We start from the raw sequence: 27,965 nt of genomic DNA, 5'->3' as shown, positions 1-27,965 counted from the left end.
CATTAACCTACAAAGCCGAATTTTCAATTTGTAATGCAAGCTCAATATATATCTTATCTCTAATTCTTAAAATTGATATCGGTCAGTCAAGTTGGTGAATTTGAACTTAATATCTACTAACGTCATCAATTGTTAGTGCAAAACTCCATTAAAACAATGTCTTTTTATTTGTTCAAGATCAGGAAAGCAGGTGTTCTTGGATCCAACTCCATTAAATGTTTTACCATATTGTTATAGAAATTGACAAAGTATGCTGATTTATGCTTTATGGTTTTTAGAAGTTGACCCTTTTTGAATTTCAACAGCTTATCTTTTCCTTGTCTCTAGGTGGAGCGATCTCTTCTAGTGACTGGCTTTGGAAATGAACACGATGATGCATCGGCAACTGATATAGAATTGTTCAAGAAATTTACAGATGTATGCCAGGTATCGAGTGTTTGTTTGCTTTCTTCTCCTCCTTAGACAGATGCTATTATTGCTTGAGTTGTAGGAACTAGGGGTGGATTCAAACTGAGCTGAGCTTCACCTCAGTTCGGTCACTGTTCATGCCACGGCTCGAGCTCACCGAGCCAAGTGGAATGACAGCTTGTACTCGAGCTCGTAAGCTGTTCATGAGTTAGGCTCAAATATGCTTAATGAGTCGAGCTACTCGTGAGCTATTCATGAGCTTAGCTCAAATATGCTTAATAATCTGAGCCTAGCGAGCTGTTCATGAACTCGGTTTGAATATGCTTAACAAGTCGAGCCTAGTGAGCTATTCACGAGCTCGACTCCAAATTTATTGCTTTCTTCATATTTATTATTCATTGCTTTCTTATCATTTTTGTACCAGGTTTCTCATTCACGAATAACGCTCATTGTGTCTACTATGACCAAGCAGTATCTGTTAATATTTCTTCTTGATTGAGTGTTGTTGAAGATTGTCAAAAGCAAAAAGAAAATAAAAAATGCTACCTTCAGTGAGTTGAGAATTTCAAAAGCTTCATCACGATGTTTTTCTTCATTTTCCTTATATTTGATAGCTCCAACATTAGCATCCTAGGTAAACTATAAAAATTCAAAACAAACTCACATGAAATCATGAAATGAAGCACTTCATTTTCTTTGATTTCCATTGCAATATATCAAGTCCCAAATTTACAGATTACATTCCATTCAAAAGTGTAGTTTCAAAATTGAAAGTATAATGGCTTGGCAAAAATAGTTGTTTGTTATTTAGAGACAATCAAAATTACTCTTCCGCAGATTCCTGGCTTGATGTCCACACATATAAATGGCCTCCAACTGTGGCTCCTGCCAGCGTCCCAACTTCATAAGGGTGTGCATGAAATCTGCAAGGAATTGCGCTCATATGTGGGCTCTGTAAAGTCTTTTAGCTACAGAAATTACATCAACTCCTTTTTTCATATTGCTAATGAAAGACGTATGAGTCGTCTCCCCCTCCCCCATACCGCTCTGCTCCAACACCCCAAAAAATGAAGGGAAATTGGAATTTTTAGTCTTATTTTAATCCGTGTATACATATGTGCCACTCATTTCAAAACTTAAATAAATATACCATAACAGTAATATATTTTCCTAAAATATCTCTCTTGAAATGACTCATACAAAGATTCTCTATTTTTCTCTGCAATTTTTTTTCTCTTCTTCCTCAGCTTTCAAGTGAGGAAGGAATCCTTGAGCATGAAAAAAATAAATTATTAATGGAGGAAGACATATGATTGAACAATAAAACTCGTGAGAAAACCATTATAAAAGATTCAACTTAGACACAAGGGAGGGAGAGACGAAAATTTAATTTTATTCTGATTTCATGTTATTAGATTGTTTAATGTTATTATTTCATGTTGTTTCTATTGTTTAAAGCTATTATAATATTATTTAATGTTGTAGTGATGGTTATAAAATACCAAAATGCAAGCTAGAAAAAATTCCAGATGAAAACCAAGTTGGTGTTAACGCCACCCGGGCCCTAGTGAATTTATTTATTTTTTTATGTTTTCTTTTATTGCACTTAATTCATTTATTTTTTATGTTTGCGTATTTCAATCTGGTGCTCGTGTGTATTGTTTTCATTGTCTTGACAGAGAGTTACATAAAAAATTACAAAATTATCACTGTCATTTTCTTTTGTTTTTTATTGTATTAATTTAAATTTGGATCAAATTTCAAATTAATCTAATCAAATCAAATTAATTTAAATTCTGATTAAATTAAAATTTAATTTAAAAAAATTTTTAAAAAAAATTAAAAAGGTGGGCGTTCAGACTTTTTAAACAATTTTTTTTTTTAAATTAAAAAAAAATTAAAAGGGTTGGCGTTTTTAAAATGGAAAAGGTTGGCGTTCCATATAAAAGTGTTGGCGTCCCCAACCCTATTTATTCACAACCTGCCGACCCTTTTCCACATAAAAAGGGTTGTAAATAAAAAGGGTTGGGGACGCCAACCCTTTTTATATGGAACCACGCCAACACTTTTCCATTTTAAAAAGGGTAACGCCAACCCTTTTTAAATTAAATTTTTTTTTTTGTTTAAAAAGTTTGAATGCCCACCTTTTTTTTAATTTTTTTAAATTAAATTTTAATTTAATCCGAATTTCAATTAATTTGATTTGATTAGATTAATTTGAAATTTGATCTAAATTTAAATTAATACAATAAAAAACAAAAGAAAATGACAGTGATAATTTTGTAATTTTTTATGTAATTCTCTGTCAAGACAAGGAAAACAATACACACGAGCACCAGATTGGAATATGGAAGCATAAAAAATAAAGGAATTAAGTGCAATGGAAGAAAACAGAAAAAAATAAATAAATTCATTGGGGCCCGAGAGGTTGGCGTTAACGCCAACCCTTGGCATTAACATCAACCTGCTTTTCCTCTGAAATTTTTTCTGGCCTACATTTTGGTATTTTATAACCATCACTACAACATTAAACAATATTATAACAACTTTAAACAATAGAAATAACAGGAAATAATAGCATTAAATAATCTAACAACATGAAATCACAATAAAATTAAATTTTTGTCTTTCCCTCTCTTGTGTCCAAGTTAAATATTTTATAATGGTTTTCTCACTGGTTTTATTGTTCAATCATGTGTCTTTTTCCATTAATAATTTATTTTTTTTATGTCGTAGGGATTCCTTCCTCACTTGAAAACTAAGGAAGAAGAAAGAAAAAGTTACAGAAAAAAAGAGAGAATCTCTGCATGAGTCATTTCAAGAGGGGCATTTTGAAAAAGTAGATTACTGTTGTGGTATATTTGTTTAAATTTTGAAATGAGTGACATATATGTATACACAGATTAAAATAAGGCTAAAAATTTTAATTTCCCAAAAATGAATCAAGCCACCCAAAAAAAGAAACAAAAACTAAAATATGATAAAAAGAAACCTTGATTATTTGACAGAAACCTTAATATTTCATAAGTTTCTACTGCAAAGAAGTGAATTTAGATTGAGTGACAATTATTTAACTCAAATGAATATAAGACATCAAAAGCTTACCGTGCGATTGCTATAAGCCCAAGAGTTTTGCCAGAACGTAGCCTTCTCTCCCTTTTCATTTTCAAAGTTTATTTCAAACATTTTTGAACAATTTTGACCCAAACAATGTGAAGAAGCACCCTGTACACCATGACCAGTATTTGGAATAAATGCCTATCACACAAAAACACACAATAGCCTACATTCAGGTATAACATTGGTCCATGCATAGCAAATTGAACGTGTCAAATCTTGCAGAGTGAGATAGTCAAAGGACGGAAATCAGTTAATTACCTTGACACTTCTTGTGTAAAGTCCAACAACAAACTTCTCTAGTTCACTCTTCTTGCCTTTTATAACAAGAATGGCCAAGAATTCCTCATGAATACGTCTATAGAGCTCCAATATATCAAGGACCTGAAAATGGCAATAGTTAAGCACCATCAAACAAAAATATACATAAATCTGGACTCTTTGACCCAAGAAAAGAAAAAAAGGCCAGAGAATCAGCCATGCTATTCAACATATAATGCACCTTCAAGTGTAGCTCATCCATTGTGATCATTGTTATGAACGTAGGCAAAACATTTACAAAAGAATCCACCCTCAAATAATACATATAATCTTCATAGTATAGCTTCAAAACCAAATGTTTCCCCAGTACATCTTTAAAAAATGGCTATGTTTCCAAACAAAGTCAAACCCCAAATGTGGAAAGACTTCTTGTTGGCATTCATTCCTAAGCATGCTTCTTCACTCATTCAAATAAATTAGAAGTATTATATTCAATTTCAAAATTAAACAACTGACATGAAAAGTCGACCTGAAATCCAACCTGGCAAAAAGAAAGTAACGTCATTATGAAAAACAAAAATGCTTTGTTTTCACACATATGTGAGAGCTTATTAAAGAGATATATTTAGTAAAACTTAGTGCCTGCAAGACATTTTTTTAGTTCAAATACCTCTGCATCTGCTTCCTCCTTTGTTACAAAGGCAGTATGCCCTTCCTACCAGAGAAATTCACGGCTCCTAAAATAGAAAAATAAGCCAAACAGATAACCAAATCAATTTAAAATATTTTTTCAGTTAAAAAATATACTTTTTGCCCCTAAACTATTACATTCTTGAATGATTGATCAAAGCCAATTTCCACCAGAAAGAAAAGCAAGAACAAAAATGTTCTAAGATGGTGTAAATAAATTGCATGATTGATAACTATTTAAGCTTCCCATCAGAAAGAAAAGGAAACGTAGTTTTCTTTCCAGCAAAAACAAACAGAAAATATTGCCATCAAAACACAAAGCTTCATATCAACAGTGCTAAATTCAACGGCTGGAGCTTTTACAGTAACATATTAAAGCTGACTAAATCCCATAATGCCTCTTCATAACTACAGAACAAAATTTGTAACAGGGAAAAAATGAAATTGACTACAGATGATTTTACCCCCAGTAGCTATAAAGTCTATTGTATATGGCTTTCCAATGACAACTTTTGCAACCCAAAATGCTCTAATGGATTGATCAAAAAACATCAACCAGATGGCATTTGAGGAAAACCTAACTAAATTCTATTAAGAAGAAAAAATAACATCAAATACACCTTCAAAGTTACTCAACTATTAAACATTATAAAGACAATAACAATTAAGAATTAAATGCTATTAAACATTATGTTACCTTATATATTTATTTATCTAGCAAGATAAGCTCAGCAGTCTCATTTTCATCTTTCATCTTCATGAAACTGAAAATAAATGAAAGCTATTAATCATACTGCCAACAATTAAATGAAAAATCAATTTAAAGAGCATGTAGTTATGGTAAGTAATTGACTACCTCATCTTGTTTCTTAATATTATAACGTGTTCTCATCCAATTGGCTCCACACATAAGCATATTGATTGTTTTTGACGATGGGGATGACCTGTACGTGTCAATCACTCTACTACCCATCCTAAATGTGCTCTCGGAGGCCACTGTTGTAATAAGAATCATTAAGACATCAACTGCCATTTGTGAAAATACTTTATACTTATATTGATTGTCCCTCCACCAGTGACGTATATTAAAGTTGCCTGAGTTGATATCATCAAGTATCTCAACACCACATTTTTCAAGATACATTTCTAACTCAGACTTCATGGTTTCTTCTGAGTATGTTTTCTTTTTATAATCCTTCAAACACAGCCAACTATATCTAGGACGATAATGTCTACTTTCAGAATATCGAGAGCTTGATGATTTACCTACAAATTAAATATTAAAACTTATGATATGTTATAAAGTTTCAATTAATGACAATGATCTAAGGTACCTGATGCACTTGATAGTGCTTGTTGGGTCCTTAGCTAATGTTGTGGATGTGCAAATGCAATAGATGGATTTTTTGGTGATAACATGTCAATGTATTCATTGTATAATTTTTCTAATGTTTTTTTGATATTTTCTATCTCCACAAGGGCATTTTCTTCACTATATAAAATGGGAAATGTCAAAGTAATCATAAAAAACTTTATCCTGAAATCATCACAAGCCAAGCTAAGGAGTTAGAAACATGTTCTTTATATACATATATATTATAATAAACACAATCACTTATAACTTAATTACCTAGGATCCATGATGCTAGCAATCGCCATAAGAAAATTCATCTCACCCCAATATTTGTTAAATTTTTCTGACATTGCTTGCACCATCGTTGATATAGCATAATCTTCATCAAATTCTACTCTTGAAGGATCTCTTTTATCCTAAACACTTTCAGAAAATACCTATTTGTAGTTGTATATTACGACTTAGAAATTAATTTTGTTATATCATCAAATATTTATAAAAAGTCACAGACAACCTCCAATCTCTCCCACTTTTCCCTTGTTAGGTAATATACATAGCTTGACTCAACAAATATAAAACGAAGAAAGACCTCTCTAAACTACAGTGCTATCATTAGCATTTTGTATGTACTATTCCATTGTGTAGCATAATCCAAAACTAGTTTCATCTCTTTTATTCCACACTAAATAGCAATTTTTGCAAAAATTTTTTGTCTTGCCTTACTAGCCTTAATAAACTTCACACTCTCCTAAATATTGTCTATGATGGGTTTAATTACAGCCACCCTATCCTAAACTAACAAATTTACAATATGGGCAATGTACCTAACACAAAAAAGTTTTCCATCACACAACAAAGGTCTCTACATTTGAAAATTTTCTTTCAATCTTTTAATACAACCATCATTTGTAGTAGTATTGTCTACTATGACAGTTTCCACCTACAAATAAAATTAATGAATATTAATGAAATTAGATACAATAAAATTATATGTGTATTCTTAAAAACAATTTGCAAAGTTGATTTTACCTTATTTTCAATCCGCAAACCCTTTAAACAGTAAAAAATTACTGTTGCAATGTCTATTCCTCTCTTAGGCGGAGGTAAGTGCACAAAATTTATAATTCGTTTATTTAAGGACCACGATTGGTCCACCCAATGTGTCGTGATTACCATATACTCAATATTTTGATGATTTAACTTCCAAAGATCAGTAATAACACTAATCCTTCTGGTCTCCTCAAAAGTCTTCTTCAACCTCATGCGTTCTGTTTGATAAACCTTAATGCAATCAACTTTTACTTGTTTCCTTCCAACTTTTTCATAAAAAGGTTACAAAACATGACAAAAATTAATGAAGTGAGGATGCTCAACTATATTAAATGACAATTCAAATATCATAATCAAGTGAGCCAAGCTCTCTCAAACCTGAAACACCAACACCATAATCATTGTATTAGTTAATACAATTAATTTAGTAACAATTTCATAGTAACAATAAACGTTATTAATTGAACTCAAACTGACTTTTGGATGCTCATAATTCATCTTTGTTTTTACCACAGCTGGAGTAGGTAACCCTAAGGTTGAATGCTTAAAACCTAAAATAGTTTGTCGCCCCATGACTAAATCCTTCCCCATTGCTTTCTTCCTATCAACATATTGACCCATATGTCATGTCAAATGGGAAGTAGCCTTGGTCTTTTGCAATTTCAACTTTTTCTTGTAATACTTGCATACCGCATATGTAGCATCTCCAATAGTAACAAACATATATGTTGGAAACACTCTCAAACAGTTGATGTTTTCCTCCTCTTATTAGATGGAATAACAGAAGATGGTGCTTCTATTTGTCTCTCAGTACGTTCAATTGTTTCATCTTTTTCAACTGAAGATGAGACATCAAAATCTTCTATTGTAGCCAAATCAATATCCACATCATCAATTCCAATCGTTTCAGTAGGTATAGGTGCTTTAATTTGCACTGATTTTCTTTTAATAGATGTACGTGTAGAAAGAGTCATTATGCTTGCGATGAAACCCGACTTGCTCTAGATGGTTCTACTTTTCTTGATGTCATATCCTACATTACAGTCAAAATTAGATGGTTAGATGTAAATGTAATTAAAATAAATAAAATATATATAGAATATAGAAATTACAATAATCAAGGATAAATACTAAAAACATAACTTGGATAGTTAAATGAGCTTTACTAGCATTCTTGTAAAAACTTGATATGAAAAATGGTAGTGTTGCATTACTCTTGTTTATTTTTCCTTCTAATTGTTATCTTTATTCGATTCAAAGGTATTGTCACAAGGAGGCATTAGTGTTGCAATTTGTGTTTGCATTTAAACCAACAAACCTAATCATATAATAATATGTAAAGACATTGATGATATTTTTCTTAAAAGCTGTGAACATTTTAAAGTGAAATTACCTCGTTTGTTCGGTAACATAGCACAAAAGGGGTAAAACTGCTACCCATTGCTGCATGGTCAAAGAATCTCCATGTTTTCAATCCTTATTGGTATGTTGGTTTCTAGATCTCTATTCGATTTCCAATATGGTTTTCATATATATATATATATATATATATATATATATATATATATATATATATATTTCTGGGTTTTTTTATATGATATAAAATTTGAATGATTGAATAAAATACTCCACAACCTCACCTACATTATTGTTGTTTTGAAGCACGGGAGTAGTTGTTTGTAATGTTGCTTCTTGGTCATTGAGATTCCATTTTCCATATCATACAAAGTACCAAAATTTTACCATTTCGATAAAAATTCAAAGAATCATAACACTATTCTCCTTAATTATTTTAATAAATAAAATAGTTTTCTTTTTTAACCAAAACAACTTTATTTGAATCAAATTATTATTTAGAATTGAACCAATACACTAAGTAAATGAATCTCCTTTCATTTATCATCTTACAACAACATATAAGTTAAAAATTTGATCGTAATATTTTATTAATGAGTCTTGAATTTATACTCTCACACTTAAAGATTTTATTTTTTTACTACTTAAACTATTAGGACATAAAAAACATTTTTTATCCAACACACTTGTATTATTTATACGACATTCATTTTGTAACTTTTGAAACTTTATATTACGAAGTATCAAGTACACATTTGGATGTATACTTTCATGGCCTCAACTCTATCCTAGTCAACCGTAATAAATAACTTCTTACTTTATGCAGCTGCTCTGCGTAGGGAAGATACAAGATAAAACAGATCTAATAACTGGAAAGACTAACCACATCTCCAACAAAAAAATTGGAACAAACAAATTTTAAAATGCAAAGACATAAAACGAAATCCACAATAGCAAGACAACAACACAAAAAAGCAAGTATGATAAAACCCCAAATTCAGAAACCTTAATTCTAAAGTTAGGATTCAATAAATTTAAGCCAAAAATTAACAAATTCAAAGTAAAAAAATAGAAAAACACGAACCTAAAATGTTATTGTGTCATCGTCGTTGCTATCGTTGCGAAACTTGTCTCCATTGAATTCCCACTCGTTGGACAAATAAAAGACACAAGTGTTTCATTCCAAAACCAAAATCTTCTATTGGCACGTGACTACACTTGAACTATTGAAACATTCCACCATGAGAAATCCTTGTCGACAGAGAAGAGAGGCCAGAACTGAAGATTGAGGGTTGTAGCCTAGAACTGGAAACCAGATACTTAGAGAGAAATGTGACTAAAATAAGTGAAAAAAGCCACAAATTTTCGTTTTCTTTTCATTTAATTAAAAACGACACCGTTTGAGCATGAGAAAGACACGCCTCGTGAGCCGAGCCAAGCTGCTTGGCTTAAAGCTCGGACTGGGGCTCAGGCTCGGACTCGAGCTCATTAATTCTTGACTCATTTCGGGCTCGTTTGAGCCGAGTTCAATGTCGAGCTCGAATAGGCTTGACTTGAATCCACCCTTAGTAGGAACTCATATCTGCTCTCTTCTCTCATCTGTTCACTTTTTCCTCAATTTAGGGTGTGAGAAGACTTGGTGCTGCTGCTGTGGACATGTGGCATGTAGCTCTTGGGATTGTAGAAAGCTACTGGGAATATCGTCTAAAGCCATTGGATATGGCTGCGGGTGTTTTAGTAATTTTCTTTATCTTTATCAATGCTTTTGCTAGATAAGTGTGGCATACTTTTGCCGTGAAATTGATAATGCATGCTTGGAAAGTGAACTATTATTAGCTCATGCACCACTGTTCATCTTTTTGTTAGCTTCATAGTTGATCATGAGAGCTTTATTACGTCCGTGGATTTAATTCTTGTTGTTATTCTTCTTCCTGTGAACCTAATCACATATGCTTAAATATCAAGTTTATATTCTTATATTAACTTATCTCTCTTCAAACAAAACAGAGATTGCTCACATTTTACAAGAAGCCATTCGCTATTTTCTTTGTTAAGAAGAATCATTGGAAATACTAGAATAATAAACATGATGGATAAAGATATACGACACTCACTTAAATAACAAAAGATCATTCTTTGAGAGACCAAGGTTCTCTGATTTCTGTTTCATTTATTAATTGCATTTTTTTTTGGTTGTTTTCCGATGGTGTATTACATGCTAAGGATTGATTTGGTTCTCATTCTTTTTTCTGAAAATGAATTTGTTAATAATAATAATAATAATAAAAGAAAATTATTACTATTATAAATTAATATATCAGGGATCTATGATTTTGGGAGGAGTAGGCACCTTTTATTGCCAACATTGTTCACAATAGAGTGTTTGGGTTGATTTGCATAAGTTCCTCTTAGAATCATATTAATTCATAACAACTCTCCGTGCTTAAGTTGAAATACTATGATTTATGCTTTATAGTCTATACAATAGTGACGTAATTTAAAATGTCGTTGCTTTAAAATACTATAGTCGAAGCAAAAAGCTAAAACTAAGTGTTGTATTTGCTTTTTTTATTTTTTCCTAGTACATTATACATAATGCAATGCAGTTAAGTAAGAATAAATGTGTAATTAGAAGTTTGGTAGAAGTTAATTTTCCCACTACTTAAATTGCCACAAGAAATCGTGGGAGAATTTTTGTCGATTCATAAACCTTTATTGGCTTTGAGTTCAATACACGTTGAATAAAGATCTCCATATTTAGACGATGTGCCTGCACATCTCTATACATATTTATGAATATGTCATATATCAATGAAAATAACACTTTTGCCTTTCTTTTTCAAGGATGAGCGTTTATAATTAAATCAATGCCATGAGGATCAATTTTGAGTAAATAAATGGATATAAACTTTGTGTATCATTTATATGTATACATAGTTTTAATGTTACAATTAATACTACAATAAAACTAAAATAAGATAAACAAGGACCGGTCTCCCTTGTATATGTTTATGGTCCATCCTGTACTGCATTATTTTCGTGAATTTCTTTTCCGATGGAAAGAGATTTCGTAGTACATTATAGATGTTATAAAACTAATTGTCAAATGTTTGACAATTAGTGAACAGAGTCTGAGATGTTATATAAAACATATATTTCCAATTGAGTTTGGATACAATCTGGTTAAGTACGCCGAGGTTATCTGAAACATCTCACTCGCCATGAATATGCAACTTTTGGAGAGGGCTGTACTTGCAACAGAGAAATTGAAGGCTAAAGGAATTGATTTCTCACTCTGGTATAAGCCTGATAATTACCACACAGACATTTGAAAGGCACAAGATTTCTTTTTTCTTCTGCAGCTTGATTAGAAGGCTCTTAGAATCATATTATTTATCTTTCTTTTTTCTTTTTAATTATAAATTCTTAAATAAATGTTGCTGATAGTTGCCAAGAAATTACCGAGCAGGCTGCACATTTGTACATTCCAAATTACGAATAAATAATTTGCTGGTCTTGCTTAGGCCTATATGAGTCAAATGTAGGTTGGATTTCTTGAATTGTGAATTTGATCATCATTCTATGATGTTAACCGAGAAGTTACTTCTATAGATAAAGATCACCTCTCTCTGGGCCTACTCACACTCACACTCACACAAGTTATGATCCGAACTTTACGTGGACAAATACAATATTGTGATGGGTGGTTTATAAAGAAATTAACAAGAAATGAATTTTAACCGCAAATGCTCATAAAGTTGTGAAGAACTCAGATTTGATTATACTTAGGAAACAAGCTTAGGTTTTAATTTTACTTTTTTTTTTTTTTTTTTTAAAAGCAGAACTGGAAAGCTAGAGATTAAGTTATCAGACAACTATGAGGGATTCTGACAGTAATATTGCTGATTATTTTCACTTATACTAAACATGTAAATAAGTTTATTGATCAACAACCCTGTTGATGATAAGTTCTTTCTTCCATTTCTCATCCTCAATTTTAAACATTGAGATTTCCATCTCCCCAACCTTCTCTGGTGAAGTTCTAAACTCGCCAACCCGCAATTTTTTCCGTTGATTTCTAGCCTTCAGCTTCAAATTTTCTTTGTTGTATCTGGATTGCATTTGTTAGTAAGAGTTGTTGGAAATAAAATTAAACAGAGTAATAAAACAGGAATAATGCAAGCAGCAATAAAAAGCAGCAGATGCTTTTATTAATAAAATAGCTGGTACATATATTCTAAAAACGTGAACTGCCTATATATATATATATAAGCTTAAAACAATAAACCAAGGCTTTCGGAACACTCCGTCACTAACAAAGGTCCACTACAGCCACTTCCAGATTATTAGCAACAACAACACCCACTCTGTAATTGACTGAAACAAACTGTAAACAACTAAGCATAAAATCCGCCCAATCCTTTGAATCACGTCTTAACACTCCCCCTTGATTCAAAGTTGCATACACCAAGCAATCTTCTGAAGTAGCAGAATTTCTCCTGTGATAAAGCCTTTGTAAGTATGTCCGCCAACTGCTCGTCGGTGCTACAGTACTTCATGGCTATCTCCTCCTTTGCAACGAGGTCACGAATGAAATGGTGACGTAGCTCGATATGCTTTGTTCTGCTGTGAAATGTTGGATTCTTTGTCATAGAGATCGTTGCTTTGTTGTCACAAAATATGTCCGTTGGTCCTTCTTGTTCTTGTTGAAGTTCAGCCAACACTCTCCTTAGCCAAATGGCTTGACAAGCTGCTGAAGTTGCTGCCACATACTCTGCTTCCGATGTTGACAACGCCACCGTCGCTTGCTTCTTTGAGCTCCAAGTGATCACTCCTGATCCTAGAGTGAAAACATTAGCCGAAATGCTTCGTCGATCATTCAACGAACTTGCCCAATCACTATCCGTGAACCCGCATAATCTGAAATTGAAAGCTTTAAAGTACCAAATTCCATACTCCATAGTTCCAGCAATATAACGCAAGACCCGCTTTGCTGCTCCATAATGGACCTTGGAAGGTTGATGCATAAACCTAGAAATAACACCAACAGGAAATGCAATATCGGGTCGGGTGTGCGTTAAATAAATCAAGCCTCCAACCAAGCTTCTGAATTTCCTAACATCTGCCATTTCTACTCCATCTTCATGCTGCAATTTTTCATTAATATTCATGGGTGTAGCTGCAGGCTTGCAATTAAGCATGCCAAATTTACTGAGGAGGTCCCTGGCATATTTCCTTTGTGAAATAAAAATTCCATCTTCAGCTTGATAGACTTCAAGGCCAAGGAAATAATGCAATAAACCCATATCCGACATCTCAAATTTATTCATCATTTGAGACTTAAACTCATCCACAAGAGAACTAGAGGAACTAGTGTAAATGATATCATCAACATAAAGACAAACAATGATGAAATCATTTTTACCTTCCTTTTTCACATACAAGGTGGGCTCATTCTCACTTCTCATGTACTCCTCTTTTTGAAAATATCCATCGATCTTACTATACCAAGCTCGTGGAGCCTGCTTCAATCCATAAAACGCCTTTTTCAACTTGTACACCTTTGTTTCATTGCCCTCCTTTATGAAACCTTCAGGCTGTGCTACATAGACCTCTTCTTGTAAATCTCCATTAAGGAATGCCGACTTGACATCAAATTGATAAATAGGCCATTGTAGTTGTGCAGCCAAAGCTAGAACAAGTCTTACCGTTTCAAATCGAGCTACCGGAGAAAAGGTTTCTTCGAAATCAACACCATATTGTTGCGCATATCCTTTCGCCACAAGACGAGCTTTGTGTTTTTGTATACCTCCATCTGCAGCAAATTTTGTCTTGAACACCCACTTCAAACCAATTGCATTTTTGCCTTCCGGTAAGTCAACCATCTCCCATGTTTTATTTTTTTCAATAGCATTCATCTCTTCCACCATTGCTTTCTGCCACTCTTCTTTTTCAACTGCTTCTTCATAATTTATAGGATCTGAAACAGTAAGAGCAAACTGACAAGATGCATATATATCAGTCAAAGATCTATTCTTCCTTGGTGGTGTCTCATCTGAAGACTCTTCAAGAGTTGTGGATGGAAAATTTCTGTTTGGTGTTGCTAAAGTTGATGAGCTTGCTGATGCCGTAGCGAGTGTATTTGTAGGAATTGGTTCTTGTCTTTTATCTGAAGAGATTTCAATAGACATAGGAATCTCTTGTTGTACTTGTTCTTTACTCCAATCCCAGCTTGCATTTTCATCAAATACTACATCCCTACTAATTGAAATCTTGCCACTAAGAGGGTTATACAATCTATATGCTTTAGATTGAGTACAATAACCAATAAAAATGCATTTTTCAGATTTTTCATCAAGCTTTTGACGAACTTGAGAATTTATCAAAGCATAAGCAACACACCCAAAAACTCGTAAATGACTTACAATTGGTCTCCTTCTACGCCAAGCTTCATATGGAGTTTGATTCATGACAGCCCTTGTTGGTGAGAGATTCAGCACATAGACAGATGTTGCTACAGCTTCTGCCCAAAAGTGGTTTGAAAGTCCCCTTGTTTGTAACATGCTTCTTGCCATCTCCACAATGGTTCGATTTTTTCTCTCAGCGACGCCATTTTGCTCTGGAGTGTATGGAGTTGTTAACTCCCTATGGATGCCATTTTCTTCACAAAACAAATTAAATTCTTTGGACATGAACTCTCCACCTCTATCTGTGCGAAGAACTTTGATGTGGCAGTCACTTTGCTTTTCCACCATAACCTTAAATTTTTGGAACTTTTCAAAAGTTTCTGACTTGCTTTCCAAAAAATAAACCCAGCTCATGCGACTAAAATCATCAGTAAATAGCAAGAAATAACGACTCCCACCTAAGGACTCAGTTTGCATAGGCCCACATAAATCTGCATGAATTAATTCTAGACATTTTGAAGCTCTCCAAGCTTTTCCAATAGGAAATGACTTCCTGGTTTGTTTTCCATAAATGCACCCTTCACATAAATTAATAAAGCCAATTTTCGGTAGTCCGTGAACCATACCTTTATCACTTAACAATTTCAGGCCCTTAATGTTGAGATGTCCGTACCTCAAATGCCATAGCTTTGAGTCATCCTTTGCACTTGCAGCGAGAGCAAAATTCTCCATGTTAGAAACATCCAATGGGAACATCTTGTTTGAAGTCATGCTGATCTGAACCTTTTGGCCTGATTTCTTATTTTTAATGACACATGTATTGTCATCAAATAAAACAGAATATCCACCCGCTATCAATTGTCCAACACTCAATAAATTGTATCCCAAATCAGGTACAAATTGAACGTTTTTTAACACTTTTACTTTGCCATGGCTAGTGTCAACTCCTACCGTGCCTTTTCCTGCAACTTGCATCTCCTTTTTGTTGCCAAGCTGCACCTTTATCCTTTGCGTCTCATCAAGCTCTTGGAACAGAGATTTGGTGCCTGTCATATGGTTCGAACAACCGCTGTCTACAAACCACAAATCACTTGGTTTATAGTCAGTATCAATACAAGCCATAAAAAGATTATTTTCTTCTTCATTTTCTGCTGCAAAATTCATCTTCTGATTTTTGTACCAACAATCAGCTTTTATGTGCCCATATCCCTTGCAATGATAACATTGAATGTCACGCTTTGTGTTTCCTTGCTCATTGGACTGTCTTTGCCCTTCATTCCTTCCTCTGCCTCTACCGTTAAAGCGACCACGACCACGACCACGATATCCACCTCTTCCTCGACCTCTGCTTGCTGAATAGTCATTTTCTCCATATTTGGTGGCTGTCTCCTTCACTTGAAATGCCTTCTCTTCTTTCTTTTCAAGTGATCTATTGATTCTTGACTCATGAGCTTGAAGAGATCCCATCAATTCATCAACGGAAAGAATTGTCAAATCTTTAGCTTCTTCTATAGCAGCTACCACATGGTCAAATTTTGGAGTCAAGCTTCTCAATACTTTTGCAACGATCGTCTCATCTGAAATTCTCTCACCGTAGGAGCGCATTTGACTGACTATTGCCATTGCTCTTGACAAAAAATCAGCAATTGATTCATCATTCTTCATAACCAAAGTTTCAAATTCACGTCGTAGTGATTGCAATCTCACTACTATGACTTTTGAACCACCTTGGAATTCCTTCTGCAGAATTGACCATGCTTCCTTTGATGTGGTTGCCGCTGCAATCCGTGAGAAAATAGTCTCATGGACTGCTTGCTGGATAATGAACAGTGCTTTGGCATCCCTCTCTTTGATTTCTTTCAGACGTTCCTCCTCTTCTTCATTGGGTTCTAATATATCAATGAACCCATACTCCACCAAGTCCCACAGCCCCTGCGATCTGAGCAATGTCTTTATCTTAATGCTCCACCACTCATACTTCTCACCATTGAAAATCGGTATAAGCGGTTGAGAGGAAGAAAACCCAGCTGCCGCCATTAATCTCTCTATATCACTCTTCAAACTCAAATGCCTAATAGAGCCAAGCCTCACGTATTTTTACTCTTTTGCCCAAAAGACCAAACCTGGCTCTGATACCAAATTTGTTGGAAATAAAATTAAACAGAGTAATAAAACAGGAATAATGCAAGCAACAATAAAAAGCAGCAGATGCTTTTATTAATAAAATAGCTGGTACATATATTCTAAAAACATGAACTGCCTATATATATATATAAGCTTAAAACAATAAACCAAGGCTTTCGGAACACTCCGTCACTAACAAAGGTCCACTACAGCCACTTCCAGATTATTAGCAACAACAACACCCACTCTGTAATTGACTGAAACAAACTGTAAACAACTAAGCATAAAATCCGCCCAATCCTTTGAATCACGTCTTAACAAGAGTCTCAGGTTCACTAGAGCATGGCCTTTATTGGAATTGGTGACCACTTTTTTATAATGTGTTACGTAAATGCATATAGAGTCTATTTAAAGAGCTCGTAATAGGTTTGTGTTTAACCTATGGCAAGTCACTTCAGAATTTTTTTTAGGAATAAGAATACAAATATGTGTTGTTTAAGGAATAAGAATCCCAGTATATAAAGCACATTGTTACTTTGTATAAGTCATATAAAATTTATTGGCAAATACATTCATTATAATGAGATGTGAGAAGATATTAGAATAAAATTGACTTTGTTTGATATAACCCTATTTTGAATAAATTATGATAAATCACGCATGTTCTTTCTTTTTAATATTTAACATGATTGTCTGTTTTGTTGATTTTAAACATTTTTTACTTCGTTCATCATGACCTTCTTCCTTTGACATTATGAGAAACACAACTTCGAACAAAGTCCTTGGAGTGAGCTTCGTCCTGTGGAATATCACATTTATCTCTAGCCATCTTAAATTTAAAAGTTCAGCCACATCCATAAAAACATTACTGTGTAAGAACTTACAGTCAGAAGATAAATTACTATCCAGTAAACTCCGCCATTGATTTAACAAATGTTCTTGGAGAAGTTGAGTGATATGAAATCTTTAGAAATATTTCATCCAAATCTGGTATTTTCAGAATGCACTACAAACCTCTTTGAGATGGCGCCATGTGAACTAAATTATTCCTTCACCTGCAACCTTCAAAGCTGGTTTAATGAGTCTCCTAGGATGGCAAGTCCTGCCTTCAAATGGGGACTGTAATCATACATAGAGAATTCTGTGTGGACGCTGCAATGACTGGCATCTTCACACCAGTCTCTAGTTTCAGTTTTGCCAAACATTTTTTTGCTTTGCTTTCTAGCTTTGGGGTAGCCTGAGGAGTTGCAGGTTTGCCGGAAACTTCCCATCCGAAAGCACATTCTTCTTTTTTATGATGATCGAGATGCGGTAAAAAGCCATTTGAGGGCGGCGAAAATTCATTGGAGTGAGCATTGATGTCCTATTTTTTCCTTTTACCAAAAGAAAAAAAAGAAACTTCAAGCATGAAAATACCTTATGCGCGCATACAAATACTTTGTAGAATCACAATATTAAACAATTTAATAACAGTTTAGGATTACTGCATGGATTAACTTTATAAATCAAAGAGCAACCATTAGAGTGTCGCAGCGGAAGCGTGGTGGGCCCATGAGCCACGATCGAAACCTAGCTCTAACAGAGTGGCTTCCAAATAGTTTTGTTGCATTTTTCTGCTTTGTTTATGTTAATCCTTTTGTTACATTTAATTTTATGGGTTGTTGAGGGTTAATGTTAACCCTTGAACAATATAAATTTGTGATATTCTTTCTAATTTTTAGAACTTGGGTGGGTGTGATCTGAGCTGGTTCAAACTTGGATAGTTGTTTGATTAAACTGGCTGAGCTTGAGCACCTCACATTTCAGATTAAAATCGATACCTTGATATGATTGTGAAGTTAGGTTAAACCCATGTAATTATCACTCTTAATAGGTTTAGAGCGTGTATTGTCACTCATTTGTTGAACCACGTGAAATATCATGTCGCTTTGATAGTAATAGTTGGATAAGCTTTTGGGTGGGCATGATCTCACCTAGGTTTAGGCTTGGGCACTGTTTGATTGAATTAACTGAGCTCAAGCACCTCACATTTCAGCTTAAAATCGATACGATAATATGATGGTGAAGTTAGGTTAAACTCTATATGCAATTTCCACTCTGTTGGGTTTAGAGTGTGTATTGTTACACATTTTTCTAATTACACATGAAATATCATCACTTTGGATAAATTGCTTGATGGTAGAGGTGGATCCAAACAGAGTCCGGACCAGTTTGAGCTCAAATTGAATGTATAACAGTCAACTTACGCTTGTTCAAATTAATGTACAATGTGAACATTAATGTTAGACGAGTAAAAATAATATGATCGACAAGATGAACAATATTATAAGATAAAAAAATTTGAACTAAGTCAGCCTAGATGAAATCTACCCCCACTTGATGGGATGATATATATTAGCTTAGATGCAATAACAAATTTACGGGCTGGAGTTTTGACAAGCTAAGATTTTATAAAGGGAAACTCTTGGTTATTCCATATATTAGTTTACAGGAGTCCATTCATTTTTATTTATTTACAATATGAATAATTTTTATATATAATAATATTGCAGACCATCATTATCATATATGTAATATAAAATATTTACATATCAAGAAAGAATAATTAATATTCTTGAGGGGACAAAAAACATCTATATCAAATATATGAATTGATATCTAGAACGGGAATCGAAAAAAAAAAAAAGGAACAATCATAAAAAATATTTTAACATGAGTTTTCCAGATGAGAGAATTTGGATCCTACCAGAAAAGGTACAAGTATGGTAGATTGAAAACCAGAGAAAATAATATATATTCTGTTTTTACTATCACTTTACTTTGAATTTCACAAGTGTAGCAAAAACTCCAATTCATATATTTTTCTTAAAAATTTTAATACTCTACCAGTTTTGCTAACCTCTGATTCTTTAAATTTTCTTTTTGTGTAATGCATACTATTGACTAAAATTTGTGAATGATTCTTCTATAAGACAACATGGTTTATGCATAATCGAGAATCTAATTTAGTCTGTTAAAAATTTGATTCATTCTTTATAATAAAAGGACGTTAAAGTTAGTCATTATATGCATTATCTTAGATTCGAGTTTGAATGAGCTCGAATCTAACCCTCACTAAAGTGTCATGTAGTAAAAAATCAATATTTATTGCTATAAATTTAATTTAAAATAGAATGCACATGTCTTCTAGTGTAGAAAGGATGGACCATGCATTGTTAATCATATATGTATAAAATTATGAAAGAAAAGACAAGAGACATTGTCATTAATAAAAATATAAGCACTACATTAATGGGAAACATAGGCACTAGCCTGATGCTCTCAATATGCAAATAAATGATAAAATAATATTATTTTAATCTCACTTTATGAATAATTAATTTGTGTAATATTGTTTATTAATTTAAGATGCTCAACAATGAGGATGAAGTTGGTCCCTGTAATCCACTTTCTTCTTTTTAATGTGCTTTGGACTGTTTATTTTGCTTAGGTTCCATTCCCTAACCTTCACCACCTATCTTTGATGCCATTCTATTCTACTCTTTTTCATATTTTAATTTTAATTATATATTCATTCCATAATACAAACATGATTAAGCATTTATTTTGTATAATTTAAATTAAATGAGCAACTGGTTATTGTTTTTTAATACACATATAAAGAATTTTTGAGTGTCAAGATTTGAGAATTTTCATATAATTATATATTTTTATTGAAATACAAATCACTCCATAGTACAAAAATCAAATATATAGTTAACCTCTTTATAGTTACACTTTATATATAGTTATGCTCCATATAGGAATAACCTTTATGTAGTCATAAAAAAACTCTAATTATAACTTGGACTAGTTATAAATAAGAATATGTTAGTTATAATTTTACGTTACATTAAATATTTATCTAAAGTTGTTTGACATAATGACTTATTCTTTGGAATTGTTACTACATCTTTGACTTTGCAGATATGAAATAACTGGCCAACTTGTACACTTTGTTAAAACTAAATATTTCTAGCTTTTCAAGCATGTTTAGAGCTCCTTGACACAACTTTTTTTTTTTAATTTTCGTAGTATCATCCTCAAGATTATCTCTTTCCTTTTCTTATATAACTGCAATAATAATTACCTTTTTAGTTAAAGCGTGCATGACTTGTTGCTCATTTGGATGATAAAGAAGATATTAACATACATTTGATTAGTATAGTGAGGTTATTCACTCAATTCTGTAATGACTATAAAATGTATGAAAGAGTAGTAGAGCCTTCAAGAAATTATGAGTAGAATTTGTGATGTAGAGTACTGACGGAAATCCATCTAAAGTCTCCCAATGAAATTTCAAATAAACGAAGAAGCATGCTACTTCCTCTACTGATTTTATACTTAGTTCATATTTAAAAAAAAAAAAATTGAGAGAGAGAGCATTACAAGCGATAAGAAAATTGAGAATACACATAATTCAAAGTCTACACGATTACAAACGATAAGAATAAATGTCTACACAATTGCAAGTTTAATAAAATCAAGATAATGCATCTTCCTAATCGTGGATGATGAAAAAAGAGGGAATTTTTCTAAACTTAGGAAGCATAAGCCAAAATTTTGATTTTAATAAGTGGCAATATTCATTTCCGATTTTTGGTTTCCAACATTTCCTTTTGTTTTTGCACAAGGGCCCCTTTCTCCTCTTCATGAATGATATTTTCACACTTGTCTTTCTTCCACTTTCTTCCGATATATATATATATATATATGGGGTACAATTAATCCACACTACAAACAGGGATATTCTAACAAAATGAATTTAAAAAATAAACAAATCAGTAACCAAACCAAAAAATCAGTTTTTCTATATCTTTTAACTAGTATCTGAATTAATTTTTTAAATAACTTATTTTTTGGTTTATTTTTAATTTAAAAATCAATTCAATTATTGAATAATTTTGAACACCTTTACCAACAATATTGTTTTCTTTATTGGATGCCTTGTGGTGATATTATATAGTAACTTGAATGAACTCAAACTTGAGTTCGAAATGAGTATTATGGCTGCAGTTCAAACTCAAACTAAATTTAGGTTTAATTTGATTCAACTTGGATTGACTCCACCTTTAAATTAATGAATTTTCAAGTTAACTTAAATCAAATTTCAAAGTCGACTGGAGAAAAAGAATGCTGACATTTTTATGAAGCAATCTGATACTATTGCTTTTATTTATTATTATCGGAAACGTGAAGTCTCATAGTTTTTTTTATTACAATATAAGTCATAAAGAGAAAGTACACGATGAGACGCAGGCCAACAAAATTATTTAATATCTAGTAACTTTTAGTCTCACAAATGTCTCATCGTTGATTATCCCCCTTCTCAGTTCTGGCACTGCCTACGCACTGGGCGGATTTCGATCTTATTGACAATCATCCCACTCTTCCACTGGGAATTGTGTTCAAACATTGAGATTTCCAAATTCCCAGTCATATTGCAAGATGTAATGAACTCGCCAACTCGGACCTTTGTCCATTTGTTTTTAGGCAACGTACTCAGATCCTCTTTGCGTTCAATAGTCTCATGGTAACTGGGAATGGCGAGTTTAAAGTTCACTGGATGATTTGCAAATCCATATTCTCCGTCCTTCATCATTAACACAAACGAAACTTGGTAAACCATCCCTGGAGTGAGGTTTTTGGCAGGGAATTTCCCTATTACGTCAAGCCAACAGACCTTCAATAATTCAGCCACCTCAACTTGAACACAATTACAACTGCTAAAAGAAAATTTATTTCATTAGTTAATCTTCCTTGAACTAAAATAAACTAGATAACCAACACTTATATATAAGATATATAAATACCCTTGTGTGTCTTGCTTATAAGTCCAACTCCAATAGCGTGTATCTTCTCCCCAAGTGATTGCGAGACCCCTTGCATGAATGTCGAAGGCGTTAGCCCACAAAAGCCTGTCAACCCCAAACTTCTGCAGTAAAAACATCAATTAATTGATTATTAGTATTGAAATTAATTGGTACAAATATATATAAAAATGATATTGAAGATGCTACTTGCCAGTTTGTTTTGGTTCAAGAAGATTCCAGCCTGGAGGTTTTCGATCAGATTGTTGCAGGAGGCGTCAATCTGGGAGTCTCCTTCTTTCAGAATGGCATGGAGGTTGTGTGGGAGCTGAACTTGAGCTGAAGCCATCTCCTGATCACTTTTCTCTTCAAAATTCCAAGTAAATCTTGCTGATGATGCTCGTTTGCCATGCAGACCTAGAATTTATAGGCTGAGATGATCAAATTAATTACATTTTTCCTTCTTTTTTTTTTTTTCATGAGAACCTGTTCGCTTTACTTTTCAAAACGATAATTGAGATTCTCTTATCTCTACTTCCAGATAACATTACCTATGCACCGTCCAATATTGCCTCTGTACACCTGTATGAAAATTCTTAGAGAAGAAAAGAAAGTATTATGACAATATGTCACTGACCCAAATTCTTTATATGTATTATAATTTTGTGCTACTGAGATGTCTATTGCAATATTAGAATGAAATATCCGATTTCAGAGTCACAACAGTAGTTTTATTTTATCACGAAAGTGATTGCCTACAAACATTATTTCTTTATTCCTTCTGAAAAAGATATTCACGTCCATTATAAGCATCTCGAATGCTCTTATATCAGGGGGTAAATATTGTTTTTCCTTTCTTTTTTTTTGGGCAAAGATATTGAATTGAATTGCATAACAAGCAAAGAGAAAATCAAAACAATAAAGTAATCACCCAAGACATAAATTTACGTAGTTTGACAATATGCCTACACATACGGAGCAGCCATTCTTATTTTTATTATGAAGGAAATATGTACAAAATATGCACATTATATATTTAAGGTTTTCCTTATATGACTGGTAACTTAAGTAACCCAAAATACAATAATGTCCCAACTAAAATTCTTCAGCCCCAATGGAATAATCATTCCTTCGATGGATCACCCTTTCTACTCTTTAATCTTGGTCATTTTCCGAGTGAATTGCCCTATTTGTCTTCCGGTTCAGCTTCCTACAATTTAGATGCTATAGACACACTTGGAACGATAATTGAAATAGCTTGTTTTGTTATAGAACGACTACAGACCTTCTAATATGACCAACAATAATTTTGTGGAATGCTCTTATCCTGATCTATTATAACACTTGAAACATCCATTTTTTAGCTTTAAACGATCTCATTCTGTAATACATGATATGGAATGTTCGCTCCTTCATCATGCAATGTTTCTTCTATTGTTTTGGGATCTTTAGGGGATTAAGTAATCTTAGAACATATGAGTTACACTTTTAACAATCTCCACCTTAAATGGGTATTCTAATACTTTTGAAGAATAATAGTATTAACAATTAAAGAGGTGCAGTGGAGGTGCCAAAGGTCCCAAGATATAAACATGTCCTTGACAGGGTGGCTTCTTTGAATTTTACTTTACATTTGTTCAAGTTTGGATTGTTATTTGATTGAACTAGTTTAAGATCAAGCACCTCACATTTCAACTTGGATTAATTAGTGCATCGATATGATGTAGAGGTAGGTTATACACCATGTAATTTCCACTCTGTTAGATTTAAAGTATGTATTGTGAACGTTACTATAGTAGATTTCTCTTTCATCCTCATATATAGGTAGGTTATGCCAAGCTGCATCAAATATTATTTCTCTTTAGTGGGTAACTTATACTTTATATTATTATCAATCTCCCAAAAAATCCGTCTGTGGTACTCAACAAGCTTAGGATGGATAAATAAGCCGGTATCAACCTAAGTTAGACCTGTAACTCGAGATTGGCTTATTCGAGCTAGTGTATAGTGTTATCAAAATTTTGCCAACATGATGAATAATATCATTATCAAAGTTTTGCCAACATGGTGAATAATATTATTGGTAGTATGAACAATGTCATTGAATAAATAAATGAGTCAATCTCCAGCTAAGTTAGTTCTTGATCCAACTCAAAATTGACTCATAATGGGATAATATATATTTAGTCAAACTGATGAAATAGAAAATTTAGACTCAACAATTTTGACAAGCTAAGATTTTAAAAGGAGAATGAGAAAGTATAGCATATAAGACACTTGATTTCTTTGGTAGATTATTTTACAAAAGTCTCATACATTTTTTTTTTTTTTTACAATATGAATCTTGTTTATATATAACAATATTGCTGATCATTATTATCAGTGATCTAATATAAAATATTTATTTACAAAAAAAGAATAATTAATGTTCTTGAGAGGATAAAAACTTCTATCTTGAATATAAGCATGGATATCATGTTACTAAAAGAAAGATTCCTGATAAATAAACTGGAGTTTGTAAAAGTTAAGATTTGGATAGACAATTTAGCGTGGACTTTTGAGTTATTAAACCTTTTTGTGGGATGATCCAATAATCTTCTATATTGGCTAAGTCTTTCTCTTTACAACCTGAACACAACAATTTTATTGATTGAAAATAGTCATATATCAGGAGAGAAGTACCGATCATTGCAATCCAGACAAATTTCAAGACCTTAAGGATTCAAGTGATATGACTTAAACAAGTATTTTTATAACATGATCAAAAATCCTGTGAATTAAATTGAATTATATTTTGTTGTAAATTAAATGTACAGATAGATTTCAAGAGCTTAATGGATCAAGTGATAGGACTTAATCATATATTTCTATAAACTTTATCTCTAATTCAATATCCTATAACATGAGCAAAGATCTTGCGAATTGAATTGCATTATGTTTTGTTTATTCAAATTATCTTACATGTTTTGACTATGTTGGAGATTAAAAATCTCATATCTGATAAATAGAATATAGGAGAGTGGTACATAAGTGTTATAAATTAAATCTTAATATAAGTCAATTGGTTTTATACAATATGAGTTTCAATCTTCACACTTGTAAGCCGGATATGTATTTTTGACGTAGTATTAGAACATGAGCCAAACAACGAGCCCAGTAGCCTAAAGTGTTATTAGACACAAGTGACAATGCACTTAACCAAAACCCAACTGAGCGAAACAATGAGTCAACAGTCTATAAGGTTGCATTTGAGTGGGGGTGTTGGAGATTAAAAGTCTCACATTTAATAAATAGAAAATAAAAGAGTGGTATATAAGTGTTGGAGATTGGACCTTGTCATAAGCTAATTGATTTTGTATAATATGAGGTTCAATCTTCATACTTGTAAGCCCAATATATATTTACGACGAACTAGATTGTCTAAACGATGTACCACTTATGATTTTCTATTATTACTAGAATCCTAATTTGCTTTGTCAATCCAAACTAAGGATAAATGAGATTGTTTGTCAACTACTATGCACTATATATGCTGAGACGTCATGGCCGATACTAGAGGGTGAGATTGGTTTATGTAGCTATAATTAATTTACCAATGCCAAACTAAACCATTATTCGGTTTTGTATAATTTTTAGCCCCTTTATTTTCTCAGAATCATGAAAGTTTCTTTCTTTCCACTATCACAAAAGCTCTGATTCTAATGCCTAAACCAAAGTGATTCTCTATCTTAATTATATAGACATTTATTCTTCAATACATGCATGATAGGATTAGGCTTTCAATTTTGGTTTCTACTTGAAACTAACAAAAACTTAGTAGGTTTGAAATAGAATTATAGTGGAAACAACAAATTCCAGAGCAAGGCAAACAATCATGCATGTTTGAATAAATGTTCGGATATTATCTTTCTTTGACCTTATTTATCAATCTTATCATATATCTAAAAATTCAGATAATCACTTATTCAATGGGATATGATAAGAATTGGATGCACAATATTGCATTGTAATGAATGACCATTCATTGTCTTCTATAAAAGAAGACGAATTTTCAATCTTTTGGGACTTTTTGAAAAATATATACTCTGACACCCATTCATACACACTTGCGCTTATGCATAACTATTCTAGCAGACTAAGTCATGCACGTTTTACTTCCCTTTTGCTTGTGCCTCGTATGGATACTAAGGCAATATCCTCTTCCTCGATTGAGAGCGATACTCATCATCATTTTGGCATTGTAAAAGGCGAAGAAGTCACTAATGCTAGTATGAAATCTTAAACCACCTAATAGTTTGTTAGTAGTCTATTGTAAAACATTTCCTATTAAACGGATCCTAGGTGGTGTTTATGGTATTTATATATATATATATATATATATATGATACGTTTATTTTACATGAAATTTTTAAATTATGATTTCCCCTAGGTATGTACTTTTTCATAACCATAAACACCAACTACATAAAAAGTATACCTATTTATCTACTCAAAATAAGTACGCATAGTTTTATTTAAAGATATATGATGCACACTTAAACAACAAAAGATCATTCTTTGAGAGACCAAGGTTTTCTGATTTCAGATTAATTTATTAATGGCATTTTTTCTACTCCCCTGTAAGCAGATTGTTAACGAGGTTGGCGGGGCAGTCACTTGCATGGATGGTGGAAAGTTTTGTGTGTTTGATAGATCTGTTTTGGTATCCAATGGTGTAATACATGCTGAGGTTTGATTTTGTTGTCATTTTTTTTTTTTCCTAAAAATGAATTTTCTAGAGTTAGGATAATAATAACAATAATTAATAAAACTGATTAAGATATTAGAAGGCCACAACCTTGGAGGAGTTGACATCTTTTGTTGTCAACATTGTTATAATTAGAGTGTTTGGATTGATTTGTGTAGGTTCCTGTCAGAATCATATTAACTTACTTTCTTTTTGTCTCCCTTGTTTTAATGTGGCTCATATCATAACAACTTTCCGTCCTTAAGTTGAAATACTATGATATTATGCTTTATACTATAGTGACATACTTTAAAATGTTACATATGATTATATTCGGTCGAAACAAAAGGCCAAAACTGAGAGTTGTATTTGCTTCTTTCTCCACTGTCAAATGTTTGACAAATAACGAACAGAGTCTGTGAGAAGTTGTGGAAACATATATTTCCAATTGTGTGTTTGAATGCAATTTCGTTAAGTATGTTGAGGTTATCTGAAACGTCTTACTTTCCATGGATGCGCAGCTTTTGCAGAGGATTGCACCACCAACTGAGAAATTGGAGACTAAGGGAATTGATTTCTCGATCTGGTATAAGCCCGATAATTACAACACAGGCATTTCAAAG

At 32.8% G+C, this 27,965-nt stretch overlaps 2 protein-coding genes across 3 annotated transcripts; one reads left to right on the top strand and one right to left on the bottom strand.

Moving 5' to 3' along the window:
• Positions 1-327: 327 nt before the first annotated feature.
• Positions 328-27,965, top strand: LOC123208184 (phosphatase IMPL1, chloroplastic-like; the record flags this gene model as incomplete). Its single annotated transcript, XM_044625576.1, has 4 exons — positions 328-426; positions 9,860-9,973; positions 27,244-27,345; positions 27,864-27,965. Coding segments are annotated over 4 exons (417 nt in total), but the record flags the coding sequence as incomplete, so codon positions are not given.
• Positions 21,955-23,018, bottom strand: LOC123208183 (protein PHLOEM PROTEIN 2-LIKE A1-like). 2 transcript variants are annotated; one of them, XM_044625574.1, is made up of 3 exons: positions 22,831-23,018; positions 22,620-22,741; positions 21,955-22,532 (listed from the first exon to the last, which is right to left on the bottom strand). In XM_044625574.1, exons 1-3 carry the CDS (start codon positions 22,963-22,965, stop codon positions 22,136-22,138), a joined length of 654 nt encoding a protein of 217 aa, XP_044481509.1. In that variant the 5' UTR covers positions 22,966-23,018; the 3' UTR covers positions 21,955-22,135. The 2 variants fall into 2 exon arrangements, with proteins under 2 accessions (XP_044481509.1, XP_044481510.1); XM_044625575.1 differs by having other exon boundaries at positions 21,955-22,529.

This window comes from Mangifera indica, unplaced genomic scaffold, assembly GCF_011075055.1.
Source record: "Mangifera indica cultivar Alphonso unplaced genomic scaffold, CATAS_Mindica_2.1 Un_0151, whole genome shotgun sequence".
NCBI lineage: Eukaryota > Viridiplantae > Streptophyta > Magnoliopsida > Sapindales > Anacardiaceae > Mangifera > Mangifera indica.
Note: the sequence above shows the minus strand (reverse complement) of the source record. Positions and strands in the feature narration are given on the sequence as shown.